The sequence below is a fragment of the Falco biarmicus genome, chromosome 2 (assembly GCF_023638135.1).
Source record: "Falco biarmicus isolate bFalBia1 chromosome 2, bFalBia1.pri, whole genome shotgun sequence".
NCBI classification, from domain to species: Eukaryota; Metazoa; Chordata; class Aves; order Falconiformes; family Falconidae; genus Falco; species Falco biarmicus.
Genome location: NC_079289.1, coordinates 1,808,649 through 1,832,752, shown reverse-complemented (window position 1 = coordinate 1,832,752; position 24,104 = coordinate 1,808,649). Strand labels below are relative to the sequence as shown.

At 58.3% G+C, this 24,104-nt stretch overlaps 2 protein-coding genes across 6 annotated transcripts in view; both read left to right on the top strand.

Moving 5' to 3' along the window:
* Positions 1-511: 511 nt before the first annotated feature.
* On the top strand, positions 512-9,907 carry P2RY6 (pyrimidinergic receptor P2Y6). Of its 4 annotated transcripts, XM_056329488.1 has the most exons (3): positions 3,585-5,365; positions 6,460-6,613; positions 7,751-9,907. In XM_056329488.1, the coding sequence occupies exon 3, from the start codon at positions 7,806-7,808 to the stop codon at positions 8,796-8,798; it is 993 nt and encodes a 330-aa protein (XP_056185463.1). In that variant the 5' UTR covers positions 3,585-5,365; positions 6,460-6,613; positions 7,751-7,805; the 3' UTR covers positions 8,799-9,907. The 4 variants fall into 4 exon arrangements, with proteins under 4 accessions (XP_056185464.1, XP_056185465.1, XP_056185463.1 ...); XM_056329489.1 differs by lacking the exons at positions 3,585-5,365; positions 6,460-6,613 and adding an exon at positions 512-623; XM_056329490.1 differs by lacking the exons at positions 3,585-5,365; positions 6,460-6,613 and adding an exon at positions 2,526-3,521.
* A 2,658-nt stretch (positions 9,908-12,565) lies between these two features.
* The window catches only part of ARHGEF17 (Rho guanine nucleotide exchange factor 17), a 35,277-nt gene continuing 23,738 nt past the window's right edge, over positions 12,566-24,104 (top strand). For both annotated transcript variants that reach the window (XM_056329405.1, XM_056329404.1), the window contains exon 1: positions 12,566-15,552. In XM_056329405.1, coding sequence (XP_056185380.1) covers positions 12,604-15,552 — 2,949 coding nt within the window. In that variant the 5' untranslated portion in view covers positions 12,566-12,603. The remainder of the gene's footprint in view (positions 15,553-24,104) is intronic.

Below are 24,104 nucleotides of genomic sequence, written 5' to 3'. Positions count from 1 at the left end.
AAGGGCCAAGCCCGTCATCCTGCGTAATCCCCGCATCCCGGGGCTGTTTATGCATCAGCCCTTTCATACCCAACACGTTCCCCCGGGGTTCCTTTTCTTATTGCTCTCTAATAGCCCTGCTCAGGAAGCGCAGAGGCTTGACTGCCGGGTTAATGAGTACCGAAGCCACCGACCCCTTCGGCTGAGACCCAGGGACGGGGGGGACACCCTGTCCCGGCCACCCAGCCACCCACCGAGGGCTCCGGCAGCTCCCAGCCTCCGGACAATCCCGCTGTTGGCCGGTGAGCATCCATCCCACCCTGCCAATCCCATCAGCCCCACTGTTGGTGTTGCGGGAAGCCCCCCGACACCCTATTTAATACAGATGTTTGCCCGTGATGCCAAGCCAGATGCGTGCATGGCTTCCCCCGCCCCCCCCCCCCCCCCCCATGTTGTTTCCCAGATCTTCCCCCCGCCCCAGTCCAGCCGTGCCCCTTCCGCAGCCCCCCCCGGGATCCTCCCGCAGGTGCCCGGCCGGAGCGGGGCGGAGCGGGGCGGCCCCGGGGCGGAGCGGGGCTGGCGGGCGGCAGCGGGGCGGCCCCGGGTGCTGGGCGCCGCTGCTGCCCCAGCGCATCCCGCTGCCGGTAAGTGCCGCGTACGGGGGGGACGGGCCCCACCGAACCGGGGCAGGAGAAGACCCGAGGGGGTCAGAGTGAACCGCCCGGGATGGGGCTGGACTGGGCAGGATGGGACCCGAGAGAGTCAGACCGAACCGGGCAGGGTGGGACACAAAAGGGTCAGGTGGAGCTGGGGCAGAATGGGACCCAAGAAGGCCACAGCAAACCAGGCAGGATGGGGCTGGACTGGGCAGGATGGGACCCAAGAGGGTCCAACTGAACTGGGCAGTATCAGACCTAAATTGGTCAGACTGAACTGGGCGGGATGGGACCTGAGTGGGTCATAGTGAACCAGGCAAGATGGGGCTCAATTGGGCAGGATGGGACCTGAGTGGGTCGAACTGAATGGGGCAGGATCAGGCCCAAAAGGGTCAGATTGCACTGGGCAGGATGGGACCCGAGTGGGTCGAACTGAATGGGGCAGGATCAGGCCCAAAAGGGTCAGACAGGATAGGGCAGGATGGACCCAGACCGGGCAGGATCGGGCCCGAGCAGGTCAGATAAAACACAGTCAGGATGAGACCCGAGGGTCAGACTGAACTGGGCAGGATGGGACCTGAATGGGATAGACCAACCCAGGCAGGATGGGACCCAAAGGGGTCAGACTGAACCGGGCAGGACGGGACCCGAGGGGGTCAGACTGAACCAGGCAGGATGGGACCCGAGGGGGTCAGACCAACCCAGGCAGGATGGGACCTGAGGGGGTCAGACCGAACCAGGCAGGATGGGACCTGAGGGGGTCAGACTGAACCAGGCAGGATGGGACCTGAGGGGGTCAGACCGAACCAGGCAGGATGGGACCTGAGGGGGTCAGACTGAACCAGGCAGGATGGGACCCGAGGGGGTCAGACCAACCCAGGCAGGATGGGACCCAAGGGGGTCAGACCGAACCAGGCAGGATGGGACCCGAGGAGGTCAGACTGAACCAGGCAGGATGGGACCCGAGGGGGTCAGACCAACCCAGGCAGGATGGGACCCAAGGGGGTCAGACCGAACCAGGCAGGATGGGACCCGAGGAGGTCAGACTGAACCAGGCAGGATGGGACCTGAGGGGGTCAGACTGAACAGTGCAGGATTGGGCCTGAGCAGGTCAGAACACACCAGGGCAGGAGGGGGCCAGACTGGGCAGGATCTGCCCAAGCAGATGAGACTGAACCAGGCAGGATTGGACCCGAGCAGATCAGATCGAACTGGGCAGGATGAGGCAGAACTGGAGAGGGTGGGATCAAATCCAGAGAGCATCGGTGGTTTGGGGGGGGCATTGGGGTGGTCCCAAAGCCCCCCCAGACAGTAGCTGCTGGACTCGCTTTTAGGGAGGTTTAGCAGCTTCTACCGCAGGGCAGAGTTTAAAATCACACCAGGGTCCCCACGGCAGGGATGGTGCTAAGCTCAGGGGGGGGGCATTCACCCCGGTCCCTCTGCTCCCACGGCCTGGGGTGCGCTGGGATGCACCTACATCTCTGAGGGCATCTGTTAGGGATACAGCCCCGTGCCAGAGGTGGCGTTGCAAGCAGAGTGGCCCCAAATCTGCTCAAGGGACTTGGTCTTCCCTGGTGTCTGTGCTTTGGGTGCCAGGAGCCTGGACTCTGCCTTTTTATATACATCTATATGTATCTGTACATATATACATACAGAGGTGTCAATATATATTTATATACGAGCATGTGTGCATAGACATGTGTAGAGAAGCATAAATATATTTGTATATATGTGGATAGAGTTATGTATATACACGTCTGCGAGTGCATGTGTCAGAGACATTTGTGTATATAGGTATAGAAGTTTGTATATATGTGTGTGTGAATGGAGACATGTATTTCTATATATATGTGTAGAGAAATGTATGTGTGTGTACAGCCATATATATGTATAGAGGTATATGCAGGTATAGAGATATATTTATATGGAGAAGTGTATATGCTTCTATATATGTTTATGCATACGTATGTACATGTGGGTGAACATGTGGCTGTACATGTGCCTGTATGTTTGTGTGTATATGTGTATGGATTTATTATACAAGCCCAGTCAGAACCTCAGTGCTGTCAGCTGAGACCAGGCCAACTCACTGCACCTTCCTCATCCCCAGCATCTCCCGATTCCAGCAGGAAAATGCTGCCTGGCTTGCTCAGGGCACCCCTGAGATGTTCGTCGATTTACTTTAGGGATGGGGCACCAAAGCGTGGGGAGGTGTCACCCAAAGACAGAGCACATCGGTGGCAGAGCCACCTGGCATTATGGGAGACACCACCCTTGCACTTGGCCCCACGAGTCCATGCTGAGCATCCAAAAATGCCCAATGTTGTCCCAATTTGTCCACACTGTTATACCTTCAGGCTTCTGTAAATGGAGATTTCCCTTAAAACATCCAAGCTTTGGTCCCCAACCACCCCAGGGCAGACAGGTCGTGTCCATGGCCACCTGGAGATGTTCTGAGACCAGCCAGGAGCTGTTTAGGGACAGGGACAGTATGGCTCTGACCAAGTGATACGTGGGGCAGGAGCACTCCCCCTTTCATCCCCTTTGAAACCTGCTGAGCTGGAGCTTTTGTTTGCATCTCCACCATCCCAGCCCTACCACAAGCCACCAAGATGTCCCCACCATGGTCTCCTCCCAGGGCAGGAGGAACCAAGAAGGAAGGTTTCCAAGGGGGAAGCCATCCCCCATACCCTATCTGAGGGCAGCAGCAGCCAAAATCTTTCCCCACTCCAGCAAACTTGCAGAAATCCTCTTCATATTAATAACAGGGTGTTAATTAAAGCTAATTTCACTAAAGAAGGCCCTGCACGAGATGGTTTGAAAGCAAAGGGCTCGGAGCGAGGTGAAGCCGCGCTGGCACGTGCCGGGGGAAGCTCACGGCTGCTGGTGAGTGGAGCCAGTGCTTATTTTTACCCTCTTCCCTGTCTGGCCACAGAGCAGCCCTACTTCTTCTTAACCCTGTTCCTCCTCCGCAGGCACCTGAAATCCCTGGGATAAGGGTGATATCTTACAGAGCACCCCAACACCACGGGCACCCCCTTCCCCACCCCCCCAAATCTCATTTCACAATGGATTTCACCTGGTGCCCACCACCGTGGCGTCAGGGCACCAGGACCAGCTCCATAAACCCATGGATGTCTTCTTTTAGGGGAGGCTGAGCGCAGAGGGCACCCACCCCATCACCCCAAGGGCTGGCAGGGACTCCTGTGCTGGTTTTGGGGGGTGAAAAAAAGGGACTTTTTGGATAATCTGCCAGGCCAGATCATGACCTGGGGACGTGCCAGGGCACCGCAGCAGCATGAGGCCAAGTGTCTTGATATGGTTTCATTAACTGGAAGTAGTGGCACTTTATGGGTGATGGCAGGCTGTGATTGTAGGGTTACAGGCAGCTGCAGGCAGCGAGTACAGCTGGGGTAGGGATCCTTTAGCGTCTAATAGAAAGGTTGTGCCTAGTGACTCCCACAGCTGGGTTTTTCCTGGGATCGGGAAGAATTTTTCCTCCTCTCCTCCAGCTTTCCTATCCCTCTCACCCTGGCAGCACTGGGGTTTAGTGCCCCATTTCTCTCTCACAAAGAGATTTTCTTGCTCATTTGCCATTGGGGGTGGTGCCTTGTTTTTCGGCTGATCATTGCATTTTTGGCTCAGATCTGGCTGCAGCTGTCCTCTGCCACCGACGGCCTGTGTAGCCTTGGGCATGTCCCTTAGCAACCCCTACAAACACCCCTCCAAGGGGTATTTTGGGGAAAAAAGCTGTTAAAATGGGGCATGAGCCACACTGGTTCACTTCAGATGCAGCACCTGTGCCTTAATTTCTCTTATGTGTCTGCAGCAAGATGAGACAAGGCAACTGGAGCACCTTCCTTCTTTTGGTGCCATCATGCCAGGTGACCTCCCTGTCCCCCGCATCTGCCTCAGATGCCCACCCTTGGAAGGAGCCAAAAATGGAGCCAAACCCCCTAAAATGGGGGGAAAGACTCCAAAATTCATCTGTCTGGTGACATGGCTGGTGGCCTTATCCAGCTGCATCCTGGCATCCCCCCAGCCAAGTCTGGGGTGCATCCCCTGCCCTGGTGCCAGCTCTAGATGTCCCACAGTGTCTGGGTACAACTCTTTTCAGGGGGCAACATGGGTGTAGGGGGGGTGCGTGTCTGTGCACACACATGAGACATGTCCATGGGGCTGTGCACATGCGTGTCTGCATGTGTATGGAGGCTGCATATGTGTGTATAGCATGTATGTGTAGGGCATGGGGGTGGATGCATGCAGTGTGGAGCCGTGGTGGAGTTGCAGGCACGGGCTGTGCCGTGCCATGCCATACCCGCATAGCCGTGATGTGCCATGCCGTGCTGTGCCACGTGGCGTGGTGTAGTGCAATGCCCACCCTGCTGTGCAGTGCCACGCGTTGTGTGCCGTGCCGTGCCACGCAGCGCGCTGTGGTGCCCGCCCTGCTGTGCAGCGCCAAGTGCCACGCACGGTGCCCTGTCTTGCAGTGTCCACCCTGCCATGCTGTGCCATGCAGCGCCCACAGTGCTGTGCAGCACAGGGCCCAGCCGGCCACCCAGGTTTCTGTTCCCCATTGTGTCAGGGTGCTGCCACTGGGTGGAAAGGGGAAGTGTCACTCAACAGGGCAAGTGTGGCATGCCAGGGTGGCAGATGTGCCTGGGTGCTGGGCAGAGCAGTGGGTCCCAGCACCCAGTGGCACCCCCTGGCACCCTGTGACACCCCAGAAGGTAAGACGTGCTCCCAGGAACCCTCTTGCCTGCCACCTTGCCCACAGTGCCACAGTGGTGCTCCTGTGAGCACACAGGGGGTGGCAGAGGCTCCTGTGGATGCCCAGGGTGGGGGCTGGGTGGGTGCTGCACCAGGTTTGGGTCCCCGGGGGAGGACTGGGGGGGGGGGGGGGGGGCATCCCTTGGGATAGGGCAGCCCACAGGCCTGGGGCACTTCTTGGCTTGGGGGTGGTGGAGGTGGGTGCTGGGACAGTCTGGAGCTGGGGTGACAGTGGGGTGCAGTGGGGTGCCAGAGGGACTCAGTGGGGTACAGGGGGGCTCAGCAGGGAGCAGGGGGCTCAGTGGTGTGCGGGGAGCTCAGGGGGTGCCAGGGGGCTCGGGGGGGTGGGGGGTGGTGGTGGTGCAGAGAGTTCAGTGGGGTGCCAGGGGGGATAGGCAGGGTTTGAGGGGGTTTGAGGGGCACAGGGGGGTGCCAGGCTCAGCTGGGTGCAGAAGCCTCAGGAGGTTGCCAGGACTAGAGGAGGGATATGTGGCAGCAGGGAGAGCAGGGGGGACTGATCTATAAGCCCAGAGCACCTCCAAAAGTGGGAGAGCCTTGTGTGTTTCCCCAGCTCTCTCGCCAAGCTGGCCCCATGGCTGTGCTGTGCTCTGGGGCTGAGAAATCCCCAAAGACCCCAAAATGGGACCACTACGGTGGTGGCCCGTGGACTTGTGTGTCCCCCTGCTGGTCCCCTCTGCCCCGTGCGCCTGGCTGGAGCTCAGCACCCATCCCCTCTCCGTGCCTCAGTTCCCCTTCCCACCCGCTGTGGGGACACTGTTCCCCCCTAATTTCCAGGCAAGCTCACCCCTGCCGGGTAGAGGGGCTGAACCGAGGCAGGCGGGGGCTGCGGGCGCAGCCCCCCAGGGTGCCGGACAGGTCTGCCAGCCGGGGGTGAAGCAAGAGGAGGGAGGAGAAGCAGCTCTGCCCACGGCTGCGGCAGCCTGGACTCATGTAGCACCCGTGGGTGGCACCGCGAGGGCTTCGGCCAAGTGACAGGGCTGGGGTCGGGGCGCTCTCCCTGCCGTAGCATCTAGCATCGTCTGTTTCGCACTAGTCCCAGCCCCTAAGAAAAGCAGGCGGCCCCTTCCCCGGCTCCGAGCAGCCCCGGGGCCACGTGGATGGGCTCTCTTAGCCCAAAAAACCGAAAACCTCTGGGACCAGAGCACCAGAAGCCCCGATTCGAGGACGAAAGTAACCACGAAACACCGGTGGGTCGCGCCGGGCTCGGTGCGGGTGGCAGAGCCCGCGGGGGTGGCTGGCTGCGGGCCTTTGGCACCCCCTGCAGAGGAGCGGGGAGCCGTCTTCTCCTCTCCCGTACCGGGGTGAGGGTGGTTTGGCCTTGTGCAAGCCTTTCCATGGGATATAAGTGTCAGGGGAAGCAGAGCTGAGATGGTTGTCACCCCATGACCCCACCACACTGTCCTGTGCCACCACCTCACACAGTCCCGCTCCATCCACCTTCACTTTCCTGATCCATCCTCATGGTTTAGAATCATAGGATCATAGAACAGTTTGGGCTGGAAGGGACCTTCAAGACCAGCCAGTCCCACCCCCCGCCAGGGGCAGGGCCCCCTCCCCCCAGCCCAGGCTGCTCCCAGCCCCGTCCAGCCTGGCCTTGAGCCCTGCCAGGGATGGGGCACCCACAGCTGCTCTGGGCAGCCTGGGCCAGCGCCTCGCCGCCCTCACGGGGAAGGGTTTCTTCCTCATGTCCAACCTAAATCTCCCCTCTCTCAGCTTCAAGCCATTCCCCCCTGTCCCACCACTCCCTGCCCTTGCCCAAAGCCCCTCCCCAGCTTTCCTGTCGGCCCCTCCAGGCACTGGGAGCTGCTCTAAGGTCTCCCCGCAGCCTTCTCCTCCCCAGGCTGCACAGCCCCAGCTCTCCCAGCCTGTCCCCACAGCAGAGGGGCTCCAGCCCTCTGACCAGCTCTGTGGCCTCCGACGGGCCCGCTCCAACAGGTCCGTGTCCTTCTGATGCTGAGGACCCCCGATCTGGACGCAGCGCTGTGGGGGGTCTCAGCAGAGGGGAGCAGAGGGGCAGAGCCCCCTCCCTCGCCCTGCTGGCCACGCTGCTGGGGATGCAGCCCAGGGCACGGGCGGCTTTCTGGGCTGTGAGCGCACATTGCTGGGTCATGTCCAGCTTTTCATCCCCCAGCACCCCCAAGCCCCTCTCCACAGGGCTGCTCTCCATCCCTGCATCCCCCAGCCTGTATGGATAGCAGGGGATGCCCTGACCCAGAAGGGTGGTGCTGTGGGGTTTGCACACACCAGTCCAGATTCATCCTGCCCTGTACCTGGATGTGACACCACGTGGCCAAGTCACCAACTGTCCCCTTTGTCATTTGCAGGTACTGCTGAGGGCCCACACCAGCAGAGAGGACATCAACAGTGGGGACCACCAGCATGGCCAACTTGACAATCCTTGTGGCCACTGGGAGAAACTCATGCACCTTCCACGAGGAGTTCAAGCAGGTCTTGTTGCCCCTGGTCTACTCGGTGGTGTTCATGGTGGGGTTGCCCTTGAACGCCGTGGTCATAGGGCAGATCTGGGTGGCCCGTAAAGCACTCAGCCGCACCATGATCTACATGCTGAACCTGGCCACAGCTGATCTGCTCTATGTCTGTTCCCTCCCACTCCTCATCTACAACTACACCCAGAAGGATTATTGGCCTTTTGGGGACTTCACCTGCAAATTTGTCCGCTTCCAGTTCTACACCAACCTACACGGCAGCATCCTCTTCCTCACCTGCATCAGCATCCAGCGGTACCTGGGCATCTGCCACCCCTTGGCCTCATGGCACAAGAAGAAGGGGAAGAAGCTGACGTGGCTGGTGTGCGCTGCAGTGTGGTTCATTGTCATTGCCCAGTGCCTGCCCACCTTTGTCTTTGCTTCCACCGGCACCCAGAGGAACCGTACTGTCTGCTACGACCTGAGTCCACCGGATCGCTCCACTGCCTACTTCCCCTACGGCATCACCCTCACTGTCACCGGCTTCTTGCTGCCTTTCATGGCAATCCTTGCCTGCTACTGCAACATGGCCCGGATCCTGTGCCAGAAGGACGAGCTGATTGGCTTGGCAGTACACAAGAGGAAGGGCAAAGCCGTACGTATGATCATCATTGTGGTCATCGTCTTCTCCATCAGTTTCTTCCCCTTCCACCTCACCAAGACCATCTACCTGATAGTCCGTTCCTCACCCAGACTGCCCTGTCCGGCTCTACAGGCTTTTGCCATCGCCTACAAGTGCACACGTCCATTTGCCAGCATGAACAGTGTCCTTGACCCCATCCTCTTCTATTTCACCCAACGCAAGTTTCGCGAGAGCACCCGTTACCTCCTTGACAAGATGAGCTCCAAGTGGCGGCATGACCACTGCATTACCTATGGATCCTAAGTGAGGAGAAGGGCCACTTCAGTGTCACCAAGACCAGGCATAGAGCAATTTTGGCTTTAAGCTCCATGGAGCAGAGATGGCGTCAGCTGGACACACGCTGGAGGACAGGAGGATGGCATCTTCCCAAGCTTTCAGTACTTTCATCCCACCTCAAGCCTGCAGCGGCACAGTATTAACCCCAGCACAGCACAGATCCAGTGTCCTCTCTCTGGCTCAGTCGCTCAGTTTGAGCAGCTCAGCGCCGCATTTCCTTGGTGTCCAAGCCACTGATGCAATAAGAACTACTGGCGGGATCATGGAGAAAATGGTGGGACCATGGAGGATATCGTCCCTGGCTCAGGGCGAGCTGCTGGGTGGCAGTTTCTCCCCCTTCTGATTTAAAGACTCCCCAAGGGGGCCATGCAAAGGCGGGGAGGGTTTAGTTTAACTAGGACCTGTCTGTGGAAAATGGGGATGTGTTTCTCCAGCTGAAGAACAGCATCACAGATGTTTTTTGGGGTAATCCTGCGACAATCCCTATCCCCCAGTTCCCAGAACATGGACACACCAGTAAGATGCATGGGTCCACTGGTGCTGCAAAATGGTGGGAGAGCGCCCCTGGCCAGACTGAGAACTGGGAAGAGGGACATAAGGGCAACTGGGACATCCATGCTGGATTTCCCACCCAAAACGATGACCATGGGCTGGGTTAGTCACAAGCCAGCCAGGATTGTCACCTTCCTGGGGACTTTCAGTATCATCTGGGTCCAGCTCTCCGCTTAGGCCAGCACCCCAAATCTGACCCGTCCTGGGTGCCCTGCTGTCACCTCCTAACCAGGATCCACCAAAATCAGAGCCAGCACACCTGGAGACAGGAAACACATGCCACTGAGACACTCGGTGTCCTCGGCCATGTCACCGCGCATCCCACCGTTGGCTTGGCCTCTCCACCGCCCCTGCACGGGGCTGGCGCTTGAGCTTTGCTCTCCGCAGCCTCCATCAGGACATTGCTCCCTCCAGGCAGACAGGGGTTTGCTTACAAGGTGCGGGGTGGACGTACCACTAATCACTCTGCGAGTCTTCTTTAATAATGTATAGGATGTATAGAATAAACCTCCCCTCCTTTTTCAGATGGATATGTACACATAAATATATACCCACTATATTTACCTACATATAATACATCCAAGCAGGGGAAAGTTTGTAGCCCAGCACAGGCTGTGCAGCTCAGGTATTCTCCACCCTGAATAGACTATACATATCTATATAGTGTATGTCCATATACGTAGTATGCATACATTCATATATATATATATATATATGGGTAACAGGTTTGCTGCATTTCTCACAGGTTGTCTGTGCATATTAATAATGTCTAAGTTGATTTAAGCAATTAGCTTCAGATCTCCAGAGATGAGCATCCCTCTGGCTTGGCTGCCTGCACCTAGCCAAGCGCATGGCTTCATCCCGACCTGCTTCCTGCAAGCACATGGCATCTTCCTCGGGTACCTGGCCACCCAAAGACCTCACCAGCATCCAGGGTGGATGGTTGCGGTGTGGCTCCTTGCTGTTGTGAAAATGAGGAGGGTGCCCAGGGTGGCCATCGGCTCTTGGATGATGCCGAAAGATCCCAGCGTCATGGTGGGCTGGAACGGAGAGGGATCCTGCAACGGTGTTAGCTCAAAGCACCTGGTTTTGCAGGAGCGGTGGCCGTGTCCTGGTGGGGAGGGCCACGCATGGTGACGACTTCAGGTTGGGGCACAAAAAGTGATGGAGGAGGCAAAGCCAGCCCCGGGCTTTCCTTTGGCTGGATCATCCACCCCAAAATCTCCTCCGATGTATTTTTGGGGTCCTGCAATGGAAGGGCAAAATGCTGGGGGGGCTGCAAGAGCGGTGGCCAGTGGGACAATCCCAGCCTGCTGTCCCCGTCTGTTCCCAGACAAAAAGAAGGTGGCAGGGTGGGAGTCGCGGGGCCGCGCCATCCGGACCCAGGAGAGGGCGCAAAATATTTAGATTTGGAGAAAACCGGCTGGGTCTGTGGGTGCCCCCCCCGGCTCCGGGGAGGGATGGAGGAGCCCTGCTCCGTCAGACCACCCCATGCTTGGATAGCACCCATGGGACCGAGGTGTCTGGCCAAAATTTAACCACAATAAAGCTTTGGGGTGGGGGTGGGGGTGGAAATAAGCAACTCCCAAATAGGCTAGTGGTGGCTGCAGGGACAGCGTGGGCTTGGGTGGTGACATGCAGCAGCTCCAGGACATCCCAATAACGTCCCTGATGGTGGAATTGCCGAATTTGGATGGTGTCAAGGATGGGGGACCCACAGAGCTCACTTTGGGTCTGACAATATCCTGCCTGGCCCTGGGGTCCTGTCAGCAGTTCCTTCAGTACCACCAGGCCTAGAAGCCAGGGTGATGGGCACAACCGGGTACCTTAGAGGTGGGGTGGGTGGTTCAAAACATCTCCTTTGCTTGTGAGATGCTCAGCACCAGTGGCCTGAGGATCAGCTCCTACGGCACCGAGAGGAGATGAAACGTGTGGCTCTTTCCAAAATCCCATCCTGAATACCAGGTGACTGGGGGTGGGGGGTTGGGGTGGGAGGTGTGGATGATGACACACAACACAGGACACACACACCATGGGGACATCTTCCTTACAGCTGGGAGACACCCAGCCCTGGGGGAACCAGGGAAGGAGGGCAGAGGCAGGGAAGGGAGAGCCAGGGAAGGAATACCTGACGGGGCGGTGCATCTCACGGCATCGCCAGAGGCACTTTTTAACTGAAAAATGCATTTATGGGGGGTGTTGGATTTTTTTGTTTAATCACCACCAGGGTTTTTGGGCCCCTGGAACAAAACCAGCAATGTCCTTTATGTGACTGGGATACCTCTCCAACCCATCCACTCTGCCAAGGCTCCAGCTCACCCATCAACCATCCCAGCCACCACCTTCATTTTTTCACATCCCCAACGATAAATCTGCTGTCTTGGGGGAAAACAGGTTATGGGCTGCAAATAGCAAGCGCTGACAAGTGATGCTAAAAAACCACGAGAAAGTCTGTTGGCGGGGCAGTGCATCGCCAGAGCTTTTTGCAAGTTGGGAACAAGGTGTTCTGCCTTCCTTGAGATGAGTTGCAAAGCAGGGGCTGGGGAAATCCACAGCAAAGGGAAACGGCACCCACATTTTTGCTTACTTTTTGCTTACTTACCCTGTTTTCCCCTAAAAAAATAAGGAGGGGGGAGGAGAGGGAGGGAAGGGGGTGAAGGATGGGGTGTGTGTGTGAAGGAGGCAGGGGAAGATGAAGGATAGGGGGGGTGAAGGATGGGTGGAGGGAGAGTGAAGGATGCTGGGGGTGATGAAGGATGCCGAGGGGTTGAAGGATGCAGGGGGGTGGGTGAAGGATGCAGGGGGGGTAAGGGATGCAGGGGGGATGTGAGGCGCGCCCGCTTGGCCTGGGAGCAGGAGGCCAGCTCTGAGGCCGCCTTCCCCGCCCTACCCCCCCCCCCCCCAAAAAAAAAAAAAAAAAAAGGGCAAAACCTCCAACCATCCCCCTCTGCGGGAGGAAACCACGCCTCCGGGGAGGAAAGTTTATTTGAATGCAACAAATAAAAAAGCAGGGGGTGAGGGAGGAGGAAAAGCCAAAAAAAAAAAAAAAAAAAAAAAAAAAAAGGGAGAGAGAAAACAAAGCGGGAGGGATGAAGCCCGCTGGCGGCCCGGAGGAGGAGCGGGGCCGGGCGGTGCCTGCGGCGGGGCCGGGGCCGGGGCGCGGCGGCGGGGCCGGGGGGCGGGCGGAGGCGGCGGAGGCGGCGGCGGGGGGGGACAGACAATGGCGGAGGGGGGCAGCGGTCGGGGGGTAGCGGCGGGCCGGTGGCTCCTGCCCGCCTCCTCCCCGCCTTCCTCCTCCTCCTCCTCCTCCTCCTCCTTCTTCCCGGGTAGGAAAGTTTCAGCGTCGATCGCGGAGCAGCAGCCGGGCCGGGCTTTCGGCAGCCTGGCCCCGTCGGTACGGCAGCTTTCGCTTCGTTTTACCGAGCCGGAGCCAGCGGGCCCGGTTCATGCCGGGGCTCAGCCGCCGTCCCCGGCTCCACCGCCGCCACCGCCGCCGCCGTCGTCGCCGCCGGGCCCGGGGTTAAACGCGGAGCCGCCGCGTTGGCCCAGCGTCCCGGCGATGCGGAAACTCTTCGGGGAAAGCTGCCGGCAGCCTCCGGGGGGAGCTGGGAGCGGGAATGGGAGCGGGAGCGGGATGGGGAGCGGGAGCGGCGGCGGGAGCGGCCGGGGAGCTCCCCCGCCGCCTCCGCCCCGCAGCCGCGTCCCGCACCCGGCTCTCCGCTCGCCCCGCGGCGCGCCGCCGGAGCCCGGCCCGCATTCCTGGCATAACTCGCCGCGACCGCAGCCGCCCTCCTCCTCCCCATCGCCCCGCGCCAACGGGGAGGCCGGAGCGGCGGCACCGCGGTCCCCCCGCGCCTCGCCGGGCGGCGGGGGCGACGGGCAGGGCGGCGGCCGGCACCGCGCCGCCCGCAGGGAGCCGCAGAGCGGCGGCCGGGAGAGCCCGGCGGGGGGCGGCGGGGCCGCGGCCGAGGGCGGCGGGCGGGGGGTCCCCCGCCACCCGCTGCCCCTGGTGGCCCGGGTCTCCAAGGTGAACATCCCGCCCTTCGGCAGCCCCGGCGGGTCACGGAGCAGCAGCCGGTATTCCAGCACCGAGACGCTGAAGGAAGAGGAGCAGTTCGGCGTGTGTTGGCCCGGCCAAGGGCGGACTCTCCAGGCAGGTTACGGCGTCTGTCGGTCACCCAGTTTCGGGACGAGCGATGGCCTGGCATGGGGACAGCCGGCGGTCCGCGTCCGTCCCAAGCTGCTGCAGGGCATGGCCAAGACAAAACCAGACTTCGGGAGCGAGAGCCTGCACCAGCCGGGGCTGGAAGGGGAGCGGGACAAGCACCGCAAGTCCTTGTCCAACCCCGATATTGCCAACGAGACCCTGACGCTCCTCAGCTTCCTCAAATCAGACCTCTCAGAGCTGAAGGTGAAGAAGAAAGGGGTGAGGATTGGCCTTGACATGGGCTCTGACAGCTGCTCCGGCATCACCGACCCCTCCCCGGGTGGTCGTGGTGCCACTCAGCCCCCCAGCCGCTGGGCGCCGGGCGAGCGACCAACGCTAAAGGACCTGACGGCCACGTTGCGTCGCACCAAGTCCTTCACCGGCTCCGAAAAATCAGGGTCGCGCCGGCTTTTCCTACAGAGTACCATGAAGCAGAGCTCCTCTGAGCTCCTCCTGGCCACTGCTGACAGCCAGGACCGGGGGACTTTGGATGGGGGACAACGGGGGTATGAGGATGCTCCCCCCATGGTTATTCAGGATCAGTACATCCAGGAGGCAAGGCAGGTCTTTGAGAAGATCAGCAGGATGGGTTCCCAGCAGGACTACGGCTTCACAGCCGAGGAGAAGGACAGTGGAGGTGTGGAGGGCGCCGAGGTGGTGGCACCAATGGGGACGATGGACGTGACCCTTCGGGGACGGGCGGAGAGCACGCGGTGTTTGAAGGAAGCAGAGTCGAAGGAGAACCTCGCTCGCAGGAAATCTGTGGAGGAGCTATCGGGTCACGAGTCGAGTGTGACAGATGAGGGCATTGTCACGGAGCCGGAGCCCGTGGGGATGCCCTTCCAAGACCTGCATGAAGCTGTGGATGCCTGGACGTTGCCCAGTGCTGGGCCAGCAGCTGGCGACACCGAAACGCCACTGCCCACTCACCCGGCAGCAGCGGTTGAAGACCTTCCAGCTGGCAAATCCGAGACACCGAGCACCCCTGGCAGCTTGCGGCGCCGGCGTAAGTTCCCCTTGGCCAGTGCCAATGGGATGGAGGGTGGCAGTGAGGGTGGCACCGAGCCCTATCGCTCCCTGAGCGACCCCATGCCCCACCGGCGATGCTCGGTGACGGAGGAGGTGAAGAATTTCTCTGTCGACAGCAATCTCCTGGGCTCGCTGAGCACCAAGGTGGGCATCCCGCAACCCGCTGCCATTGCAGGCAGTGCAGGCAGCGCAGGCAGTGACCTCTCCCTGGGCAGCGATGGGCCGCGGGACTACAGCAGCCTCATCCAAACTATCGTCAGCCAGCCCGGCGCCATGGCTAAGCTCATCGATGAGAAGGGCAACGGCAAGACCATCAAGAAGAAGTCGCTGAGTGACCCCAGCCGCCGTGGTGAGCTGCCAGCCGGCGCCTTCGAGGGTCCTGGTGAGGCCATCAGTGAGCTGGAGCCCAGCATCCCACCATCCAGCAGCGAGCCCATCCTCTCGGCACAGCCAGCAGTGCCGGGCACTGGCCGCAGCTATGGCTTTGATCCAAAGTTGGCTGATGTGCTGTCCCCTCGCATCACCCGGCGCAGCTCCAAGAAGCGCTCCAACCGTGCAGCTCACCAGGAAAACCAACCGCCGCCGGTGCCTGCTGTCCTTGCCAAGAGCCGCCCGGCCACCAAGCATGTCCGTCACACCAGTGAGCCCGCCACTTTCATCCCCATCACTGTCCCTGAGCCGCTTGTCCCCTCTGGCCATCAAAGCCACCTCCCCACACCAGCTGCCAGCCGCTCACCCAGCAAATCCTCCCCAACCCTCCAGCCTCCTTCGCTGGAGGATGTCACCAAGCGGTACATGCTGGCCCTCAACTCAGGTGAAGCATCCCCCAGTCCCGGGGATGGACCCCGCTCTCCACCCGCTGCCCCACCGCCGCGGCTGCCCCGGTGCCCGCGGCCGCCCGACGAACACAGCCCCAGGACCAAGCCGCAGGTGGTAAGTGCCCATCCATCCTAAAAACACCTTTGTTTCACGGGGTACATGACTCCTCCAAAGTGTTGGTGGCTTTGGGGGTCCCTCACGTGTCCCTCAGTGGGACAAATTCCCATCTGAGGACATGCTGCTGGATGGGCAGGAGCCTTCCCAGCCCTTTCTGGTGGTCCCTAGGGGATGAGCTCCCATTTGTAGGTGCAACATTCCCCAATAAAAGGGTAATTTTTGGGTGGGAAAAGCAGTTTTCAGGTTAAATAGCACCACATTTTGGTGGAAGGTGGTTTTATATATATAGATATACAATATGCTGTATTTATATATAGTGTCTCCCAGTGATGCTATATAAGGCCTCGGTAAACAGGTGTGCAGTTGGCTGGCCCTGAGATGCTGAACGAAAAATTACATTTTCCTTGGTGGGGAGGGCTTAAATGGGCCTTTTGCTTGGGAATTCCCCATGTCATACCCCTTACTGAGCAAATTGGCATTTCCCCCCGTGAAAAATCACCATCCCTCCACCCGGGACCGCGGGCTTTGCCATGCCAGTGGCATGAGAAAAAGGAGGAAAAATATTCTTGTGTGTGCACTGTATATTTTATCGATGGGTAAAGTTTTATCCTGTCTGCGGAAGAATTAATGCTGCTTGGGGGATGCAGCGGTGGTTTGCTGGCCCCAAAGCATGGCTGCGTACTTTGGGGTCTTTCCCGGGGCACGTTTTTGGCATTGCTGCCCCTCAGCTGTTGTTTGAAGATGGACTTGGGTTCCCATTGCTCTGGGTGTTCGTGCCGGGAAGGGCTTGGAAGCGCCACCTCCTCCTGCGGCACAGCACTGGCACCCACGGGGCTTTTAATAGCTCCAGGCGAAGCCCAGAAATACCCATTCCCGCGGGGGCTTTGCCGAGAGCCCGTGGAGCGGTGCTGGCAGGGCTCTCTGCCCTGCTTCGATGCCGATTTAAGAGGACAGGCTGGACTGTTCCCTTCCAACAGTGCCGGCAGCCAAGCGTGAAGTCCCCGGGGCTGAGCCTGGCGCTGTAACCCTTGCTGGCCAGGGCACAGCCAAGTGGAGTGGGGGTGTTCTTCTTTGCATGCTCTCAAAATCCAGATCCCTGCAGCATCATTACTCCCAAGAGATTCTTCTGGAGTCTAGCATCCCTGCAGCATCATCCCCCCAAGATATACTCCCGGGGTCTGGTATCCCCACAGCATTATTCCCCCAAGATGTTCTCCTGGGGTCCAGCACACCTGAAGCATCATCCCCCCAAGATATTATCTCGGGGTCCTGCATCCCTGCAGTATTATTACCCCAAAATACTCTCCTGGGGGGCTCTGGCCCCCATCCAGCTCCTTCTCTGGCTGTTGTCCCTGTTGTCAGATAACAGCCATGGGTGGCCGAGAACGGGGAGCTCTTGGCTCCTACGTAAAACAACCTTGGAAATAATTTTGGGTGAATTTTGCAACACCTTTGCTTGGTGTACCAGTTTAGAGCCAGGTGCTTGTCTTCTCCAATCTCAGGGTGAAAAGTGCTGTTGAAGCATCGAGCGTTCTAATTAAGTGAGGTAACAAGAAACTTCCCGGGGTCACAGCTGATGGCACCTTGGGGACATGGGGACACTGCTGAGGGGAGGCAGTGCACCTGGCAACATTTCTTTATAAAGAAATATCTCTTACTAAATTATTAATATATTATGTTTATATAATACATGGTTCATAATTTATAAAGAGATATTTCTCATTCAGGCAGCTCCCTGCAGTGCCCCAGGGACAGTGCCCACCCCGTGGTGGCCCTGGTATCAGGGATGCTCTGCTGACCCCGCACCCCAATAGACCCCCAACCCTGGTCACTTTGGGATCATTTCAGGTGGATTTTTACCAACTCCAGCACTGGGCTCTGGCAGTGCCGAAAGCCCAGTTTGGCCAAACATCCCCTTGGGGATGTGGGCTACCCTGCAGGGCTGGGCCCTGGAGATGCTGCTTCTCACCTTGCTTGAACCCGCCGGCCTCGGCAAAGAGGGTGCGAATTTTCCCTTTTAAGGGCAACACCACAGCTGTATCTTCAAATCTCTCTCCTGCTTTTGAATTTCTTTGTGCTGCAGCCATAACATAACTGAAACCAGGATTTTTATTTCTCTTTTTGATTTATTATATAGTGGAGCTGGGATGTTTTATTTCAGATGGCACCAGCCTTGGCGGGGGTGGGGGTGGGGGTGGAGGGGGACTGAGCCCTGCAAGGGAGTTGCTTTAATTATAAGCAAGAGCATCGAGGACCGGATATAACTTGGCAACGGGACGGCTGGCAGGGAGCAGAGATTTACGTGCTCCCTGACCGATGGTGAAGAAATGAACGTTTTTGGTTTTTTTTCCCCCTCCTCCCCAACTCAGTGGAGAAGGCTGGCATTGCAAGGTCGGTTGTCTGCTTGGGAAAACGGTCATTGCTGCTCGGGGATTTTGGGCTGTCGGAGCATCCGTCCTGCATCATGGTGATGGTCCATCTGTCCTGGTGTCCATCTCCAGCAGATGATGCTGGGAAGGGATTAAATGAGGTCTGGCAAGTGTGGTGATGCTCCTCCAAAATATTCTCTCCCAAGATATATTTTACTACCCCAAGATACTCTCTTGGGGTTGGGCATCCCTGCAGCATCATTCCCCCAAGATATTTTCCTGCGATCTAGTATCCATGCAGCATTTTCCCCCCCAAGATATTCTCCTGGGGACCGGCATCCCTGCAGCATCATCCTCCCAGGATATTTTCCCAGCCCCCATGGTCTGGTGGTGGCTTTGGCAGAGGTGAGCACTGCTGTGCCGGCTGTTTGCTGGGTTTAGCCGCCCGGCGCGTCCTGGCTGGAAGAGGTAACATGCTGTTCTCCCTTGGTGGCAGGACTGTTTGTTCTGGGTGCTTTCCAGCAATCCTCCGTGGGGCTGGAGCCGGCCAAGCTGTCCTAGGTGCAGAAGAACTCCTTCACCTTGTGTCTGATGCTGGGCATGAGGCTTTTAATTCCCCAAGAGCTGTTAGCAGCATGTCCCACTTCGGCACACAGCACGGTTGCTGCAGGAAGAACGGATGCTTTCAAGAAAGCAGGAAAAAAAACCCCAAAACCTCAAGGCAGCAAAGTTTTTCTGCCTTTAGCATCCCATAAGCTGCCAGGATGGGCAGCACATGTGTGCACACCCATGCACAGAGATGTGCAGCAGCCTGGCACTGAGCAAGGGTGCATTTAGGGTGCGTTTGGGGTCCATTTGGGGTCCATTTACTGCTTGGTGAAGGTATGAGTGGGATGTCAGGCTGGCAACCCCTTGGATCTTTCTTTCCCCCATGGCTGAATCCGGCACGGGATGGAAAATTAGGTATGTTCACTGCCATGCTCTGTTTGTTGACTTAGCAGCAGTCGGATTAAACAGGAAAATATTGATTTAAATATAGCACCTCGCGGGAGCGGAGGAGTCGTGGGAACATGGCCCCCGCCACCCCGGCCGCTGCCTTCCCCACCTGCTGCTCTCCGAGCAGGGCAGCCGCACCCCAAAAAGGTCATCAGGGATGGAGGGGGATCCCCAGAGGGAAACGCTGGGGTCACATTCCCAGGGACGTTTGCGTAAAACTCCCCCATCCCTCCTGAGCATCCGCCTTCCAAGCTCACCCTGCTGTGGCTCATCCTCCAGAAGCTCGTCCTTGCTTTGGGGACAACTCGAGGACCAGGTCTGTGCACCGGCCGTATATTCCTTGGACAAAGTTTGGCATCTTTGGACCTGTTTATCCCTCTGTTCCCTCTCCGTAAATCTCCATAGAAACCAGGTTTTGGGCCACAGCTGGGAGTTTTCTCATTTTTCGGCGTTACTGGAAATCTATAATTAAAGCTGTTGCGGGGGGAAGATGGGGATGGGTAAATCTTGGCTTTCCCCTCCCAGTGCCTGCGTCGATGGGTTGCTGGGTTTTTGTGTCCAGGGCTCTGCCGTGCTCAGCGAAATGCTGGGGTAGGAGGAAAGTGAGGCTCACCGGTAGCCTCAACTGCCCTTCGGAGGGAGGTTGAAGTGGGATGGAGCAAGGAGAAGTTGGCCGGTATCGAGGGGACCCACGGGTGAGGCTACCTATTGGCATCACAGAGCGACGCTGGGACCACCAGCATGGAGCAAAGCAACATGGCCAGGGAGGTGAACCAGCCCAGATCCCTTTATCTCTACCTATTTTTGCCCAGTCCCTTCCCTGGTGCCAAAATCCTCTTAACTCTGCCCATTTTGGCCCCTTCCCTGGTTCGAAAATCCCCTTGACCCTGCCCGTTTTGCCCCCTTACCTTCCCCACTGCCAGGGTTTTGAATGCCCTTGGGTGATGCAGAGGGCATGTCTGGTGTCACCCAAAGCCACCCCCCTGGCTCCTTGTCCCTTGTCCGCCTTTAGCACTGAGCCTTATCCGCAGTGCCTACCCCCACTTTGATTAAAAGACTCTAATTATTAATCAGGCAGTAAACTCCAGCAGAGGGGATGGTTTAGCCAGGATACAGATCCTTTGAGCCCAAACACCTCAGGGTAGCACCCCATGGGTGGGGGGTGCCCTGTGGTGGTGGCCGTGGGGCAGGATCCGGCCCTGGAGTGAGAGGGTTAGTGCTGGGCTGAGCTCGGTGCCGGGGGCTGGCCTTGGCCCACGGCCGCCTGGCCCAAAGGTCAGGCTCTTGGCAGGGCGCCGTGGCTGCAGCGAGGGTGGGAGGCTGGGACAGGCTCGGCGTGATCTGCGCTTCCAGCCTGCCGAGAGACCCATGGTCCTGTGCAGGTGCTGGGGTGCATGTGCAAGGGTGTACGAGGAGGTCCCTGGTCCAGGGGCGCACATGCAGGAGGTCTCGGGTGCATACACAGAGGGGTGCACAGGGAGGTCCCTGGTGCTGCTGTCCATGCACATCCCTGTACAGGCACGTGCCTGGTGCTGGTGTGCCCACACATCCCTGCACAGGGAGGTCTGCGGGGTGCATGGGAAGGTCCTTGGTGCAGGGGTGCCCTTGCAAGGGTACTTAGGAAGGTACCTGGTGCAGGGGTGAACATGCAGGAGGGGTGCAAGAGAGTCCTTGGTGCAGGGGTGCATGTGCAGGAGGACCCTGGTTGCAGGAGTGCACACGCAGAGGTGCACAGGGAGATCCCTGGTGCTGGTGTGCCTGTGCAGAGGTGCACAGGGAGGTCCCTAGGACAGGGGTGCACGGAGAATTCTTCAGTGCTGGGGCGCTGGTGCAAGGGTGTACGTGCAGGGGTCACTGGAAGATCTGTGCTGCTGCTGTTAGTGTGCATCCCTGTACAGGGAAATCCCTGGTACCGGTGTGCGCACGCATCCTGCACAGGGACGTCCCTGCTGCTGGGGTGCACATGCAGGGGTGTGCAGGGAGATCCCTGGTGCGGGGGTGCATGGAGAGGTTGCTGGCACAGGGTGCGTGTGCAAGGGTGCATGGAGGCGGCCCTGGTTGCAGGAATGCTTGGGCAGGGGTACACATACGCAGGGAGGACCCTGGTTGCAGGGGTGCGCTGCAGAGGGACTTGGGGAAATCCGTGGGTGCTGCTGTCACGTGTATCCCGGTCCGGGAAGGTCTGTGGTGCTGGTGTGTGCATGCAGGGGTGCACAGAGAGGTCGCTGGTGCTGGGGTGCATGTGCAGGGGTCCAGAGGGAGATCTCTGATGCTGGCATGCACGTGCAGTTACCCGCGGAGATTCCAGTGCCAGCGTGCATGTGCAATGGTACATAAAGAGATTCCTGGCGCTGGTCTGCACGCACAGGGGGTGCATGGGGAGATCCCTGGTGCCAGGGGTGCACAGGGAGGTCTCTGGTGCTGGTACGAGGCTGCATAAGGGCACAAGGATGCGTGAAGAGATGGGTTGTGCCAGTTGGCATGTGTACGGGTGCACAGGGGGATTCGTGGTGCTGGTCTGCATGTGCACAAGGATGCACAGGGAGATCTTCGGTGCTCTTTGCACTTACAGGGGTGCATGGGGAGATGAGTGGTGACACTGTGCACCTGCACCTCTGCACAGGGAGATCCCAGGTGCTGGGGTGCAGGTGCAGGGGTGCAGGGATAGATTTGGGTGCTCTGTGAGCGGGGGTGCACAGACACGTTGGTGCTCCTGGTGCACACACCCAGCAATGCACAGGGGTGGTGCAGGGCTGCACCATCACCATGTATACATTGCACAGGCTGCTCTGCATTTCTGGGCAGCCTGCCTGCACCCTGCATGCATGCATGCACGGAGCTTCGTGCCGGGGCTTTTCCATGCAAAATTGCACACTTCCAAAGCTTCTGCTCGGGGGAGGTGGCCTCGATCTCCGACCTACTCTTGCAGGAGAAGCAGCAGGTCGACATCTCTGAGATATGCATGTGCATCGTTGGTACCCTCCTGCCAAACTCAGCTGGGATGCAGGCTCAAAGCTTCCTGGGTCTTGTTGCAGCAGCATTAGTCCATCATTGCAAGGGATATGGGATTTAGAACCTTTCCCAGGGATATTTCCGAAGTGGGAGTTTCCCGTGAACACTGATCCCTATGTGATGGGAAGGACCAGAGGGGTGATGTGCTGAGGTCTCCCCTTGCTGTGACTTCGTTGCTGACCTTTGTCACCTCTGTGGTGCAGGCAGGTCCCAATGGGGCAGTTCTGCAGCTTTGGAGCTGCGGCAGGGACTTCTACATTCAGGATGAGGAGAAGGTGATGTCATCACATGGAGGAAAGATGCAATGGGGCAGCAGTGGGGCTTGGTCTGTACAGTTTCTTCTCCTTCTCCCAGGGCTTTCCCTGGAAAGTGGGGAAAGAGACTCCCTTCCTTCCTTCCCTCCTTCTGTCCTTCCTTCCATCTCTAGCAACCCATCTCCATCCATCTAGCTCCATTAATTTATCCATCTCCATCCACCCATCTCCACCTATACATACATTTCTACCTACCCATCTCCATCTACCCATCCATCCCCATCTACCCATCTCCATCCATCCATCTGTACGTCTCCACCCATCTCCATCCATTTCCACCCATCTCCATGCATCTCCATGCACCCATTCAGCCCTTCTGTCCACCCATCCCCCTCCACCTATCTCCACCACCCGTCCAAGACAAAAGGCCCCACTAGCTATACACACATGATTTTCAAAGTGAGCATGCTCCATCTTCCAGGACATCTCCTCCTGAAAGCATCAAACCCAGTGGGTCCAGACAGGACCCACTAAAGCAGAAATGTTGTGATTTCCACCATGGTGTTTCCAGGCCAGGATGTGTCCAGAGAAGAAAAGTCAGCCACTTCCACCCCCTCTCCCTCAACGTAGCTCTTTTTAAAGCTCTGATGGTTGGTCCCAGTGGGGCTGTTTCTCTGGGCTCCCTCCGTTTCCATGGAGAGGATGGGTGAGGAATTTCAAAGGGAATGGCTCCAGTAAATGAACTCTTCTCTAAAAATAGCGTGTTTGCTTTTGGGTCTTTGGGAACTGCGGCCCGGCCAATGGGAGGGAGAACAAAAATCAGCATCTGGGTAAAAATATTCCAGTAACTCACTCTTCATGCAAACTCCCATCAGAGCTGCTTAGCTTCTGGGGGACGGGGGGCTGGTCCCCGTCTGCCCAGTTCCTGCCTGCACTGGTACCAGTTACTCCATGACCACTGTTCCTGGTTACAGATGGAGGTTGCCCCCAGGCTGCATGTCCCCCTGTGCTTTATGTAGGTGATTTTAAGTTGAATCTCTTTAATTTGAGGGGTAGAAGGGTTGATGACTGGAACATGTTGGGTTTGTGGGACCCCCCATGTCCTGTGATGTCCCAGAGCCGCTCGGCATGTCCAGGGGAACCAGGGCATGGACACCACCACCTTCCACCCCACTGGTGACATCCAAAACACCACTAGGATGTCTCTGCATGGATGTGCTGGGAAAAGGACATTTGTGGTAGTGTCCACGACCAGCTTTCCTCTGGAAAAACCACCACCCCAACGTGTGGATGGCCACCACCAGGTCCCCTCTGGAGAAGCCACCATCCCAATGCGGGGGGCAGCCACCACCAGGTCCCCCCTGGAGGAGTCACCATCCTGATGGGTGGACGACCGTCACCAGGTCCCCTCTGGAGAAACCACCATCCTGATGTGGGGACACCAACATCCCCGCATGGTTCCTGGGGCTGGAGAACATTTCCTTAGCGGTGCCGTGGAGTTGCTATTTGTGACTGCCTGTTCCTGAGCCCTCTGGTACTCTCCAAAAAAAAACAAGAAGGGAGTTGTTTGCATGGGAAGATTGGCATCTCCAAGCCCGGGATATGGTTTCCTGCTTTTTTTAGCTGGAGTAGCAGCAGACTCATCGGCCTGCCCTGATTTGGCATCCTTCTTCGTGCTTCTTTTTTTTTCGGAAGGGTTTCATCCTGACCCCTCAGCAGAAACACCATCGCAAGCGGTAGGGGATCGGTTTTGGTCCTTTTGGGTTTTTTTTGGTTGCCCAAAAGCCTGGTGAGATGGGATGTAGATGGCTCACAGCCTCAGTAAGCGGAGAGGGGACTCATCCCTTGGTCGTCCGAACCCGGCACAGGTCAGTAGATGCTGAAACGCCCTTTTTTCAGACAACCCCCCCAGCCCTGG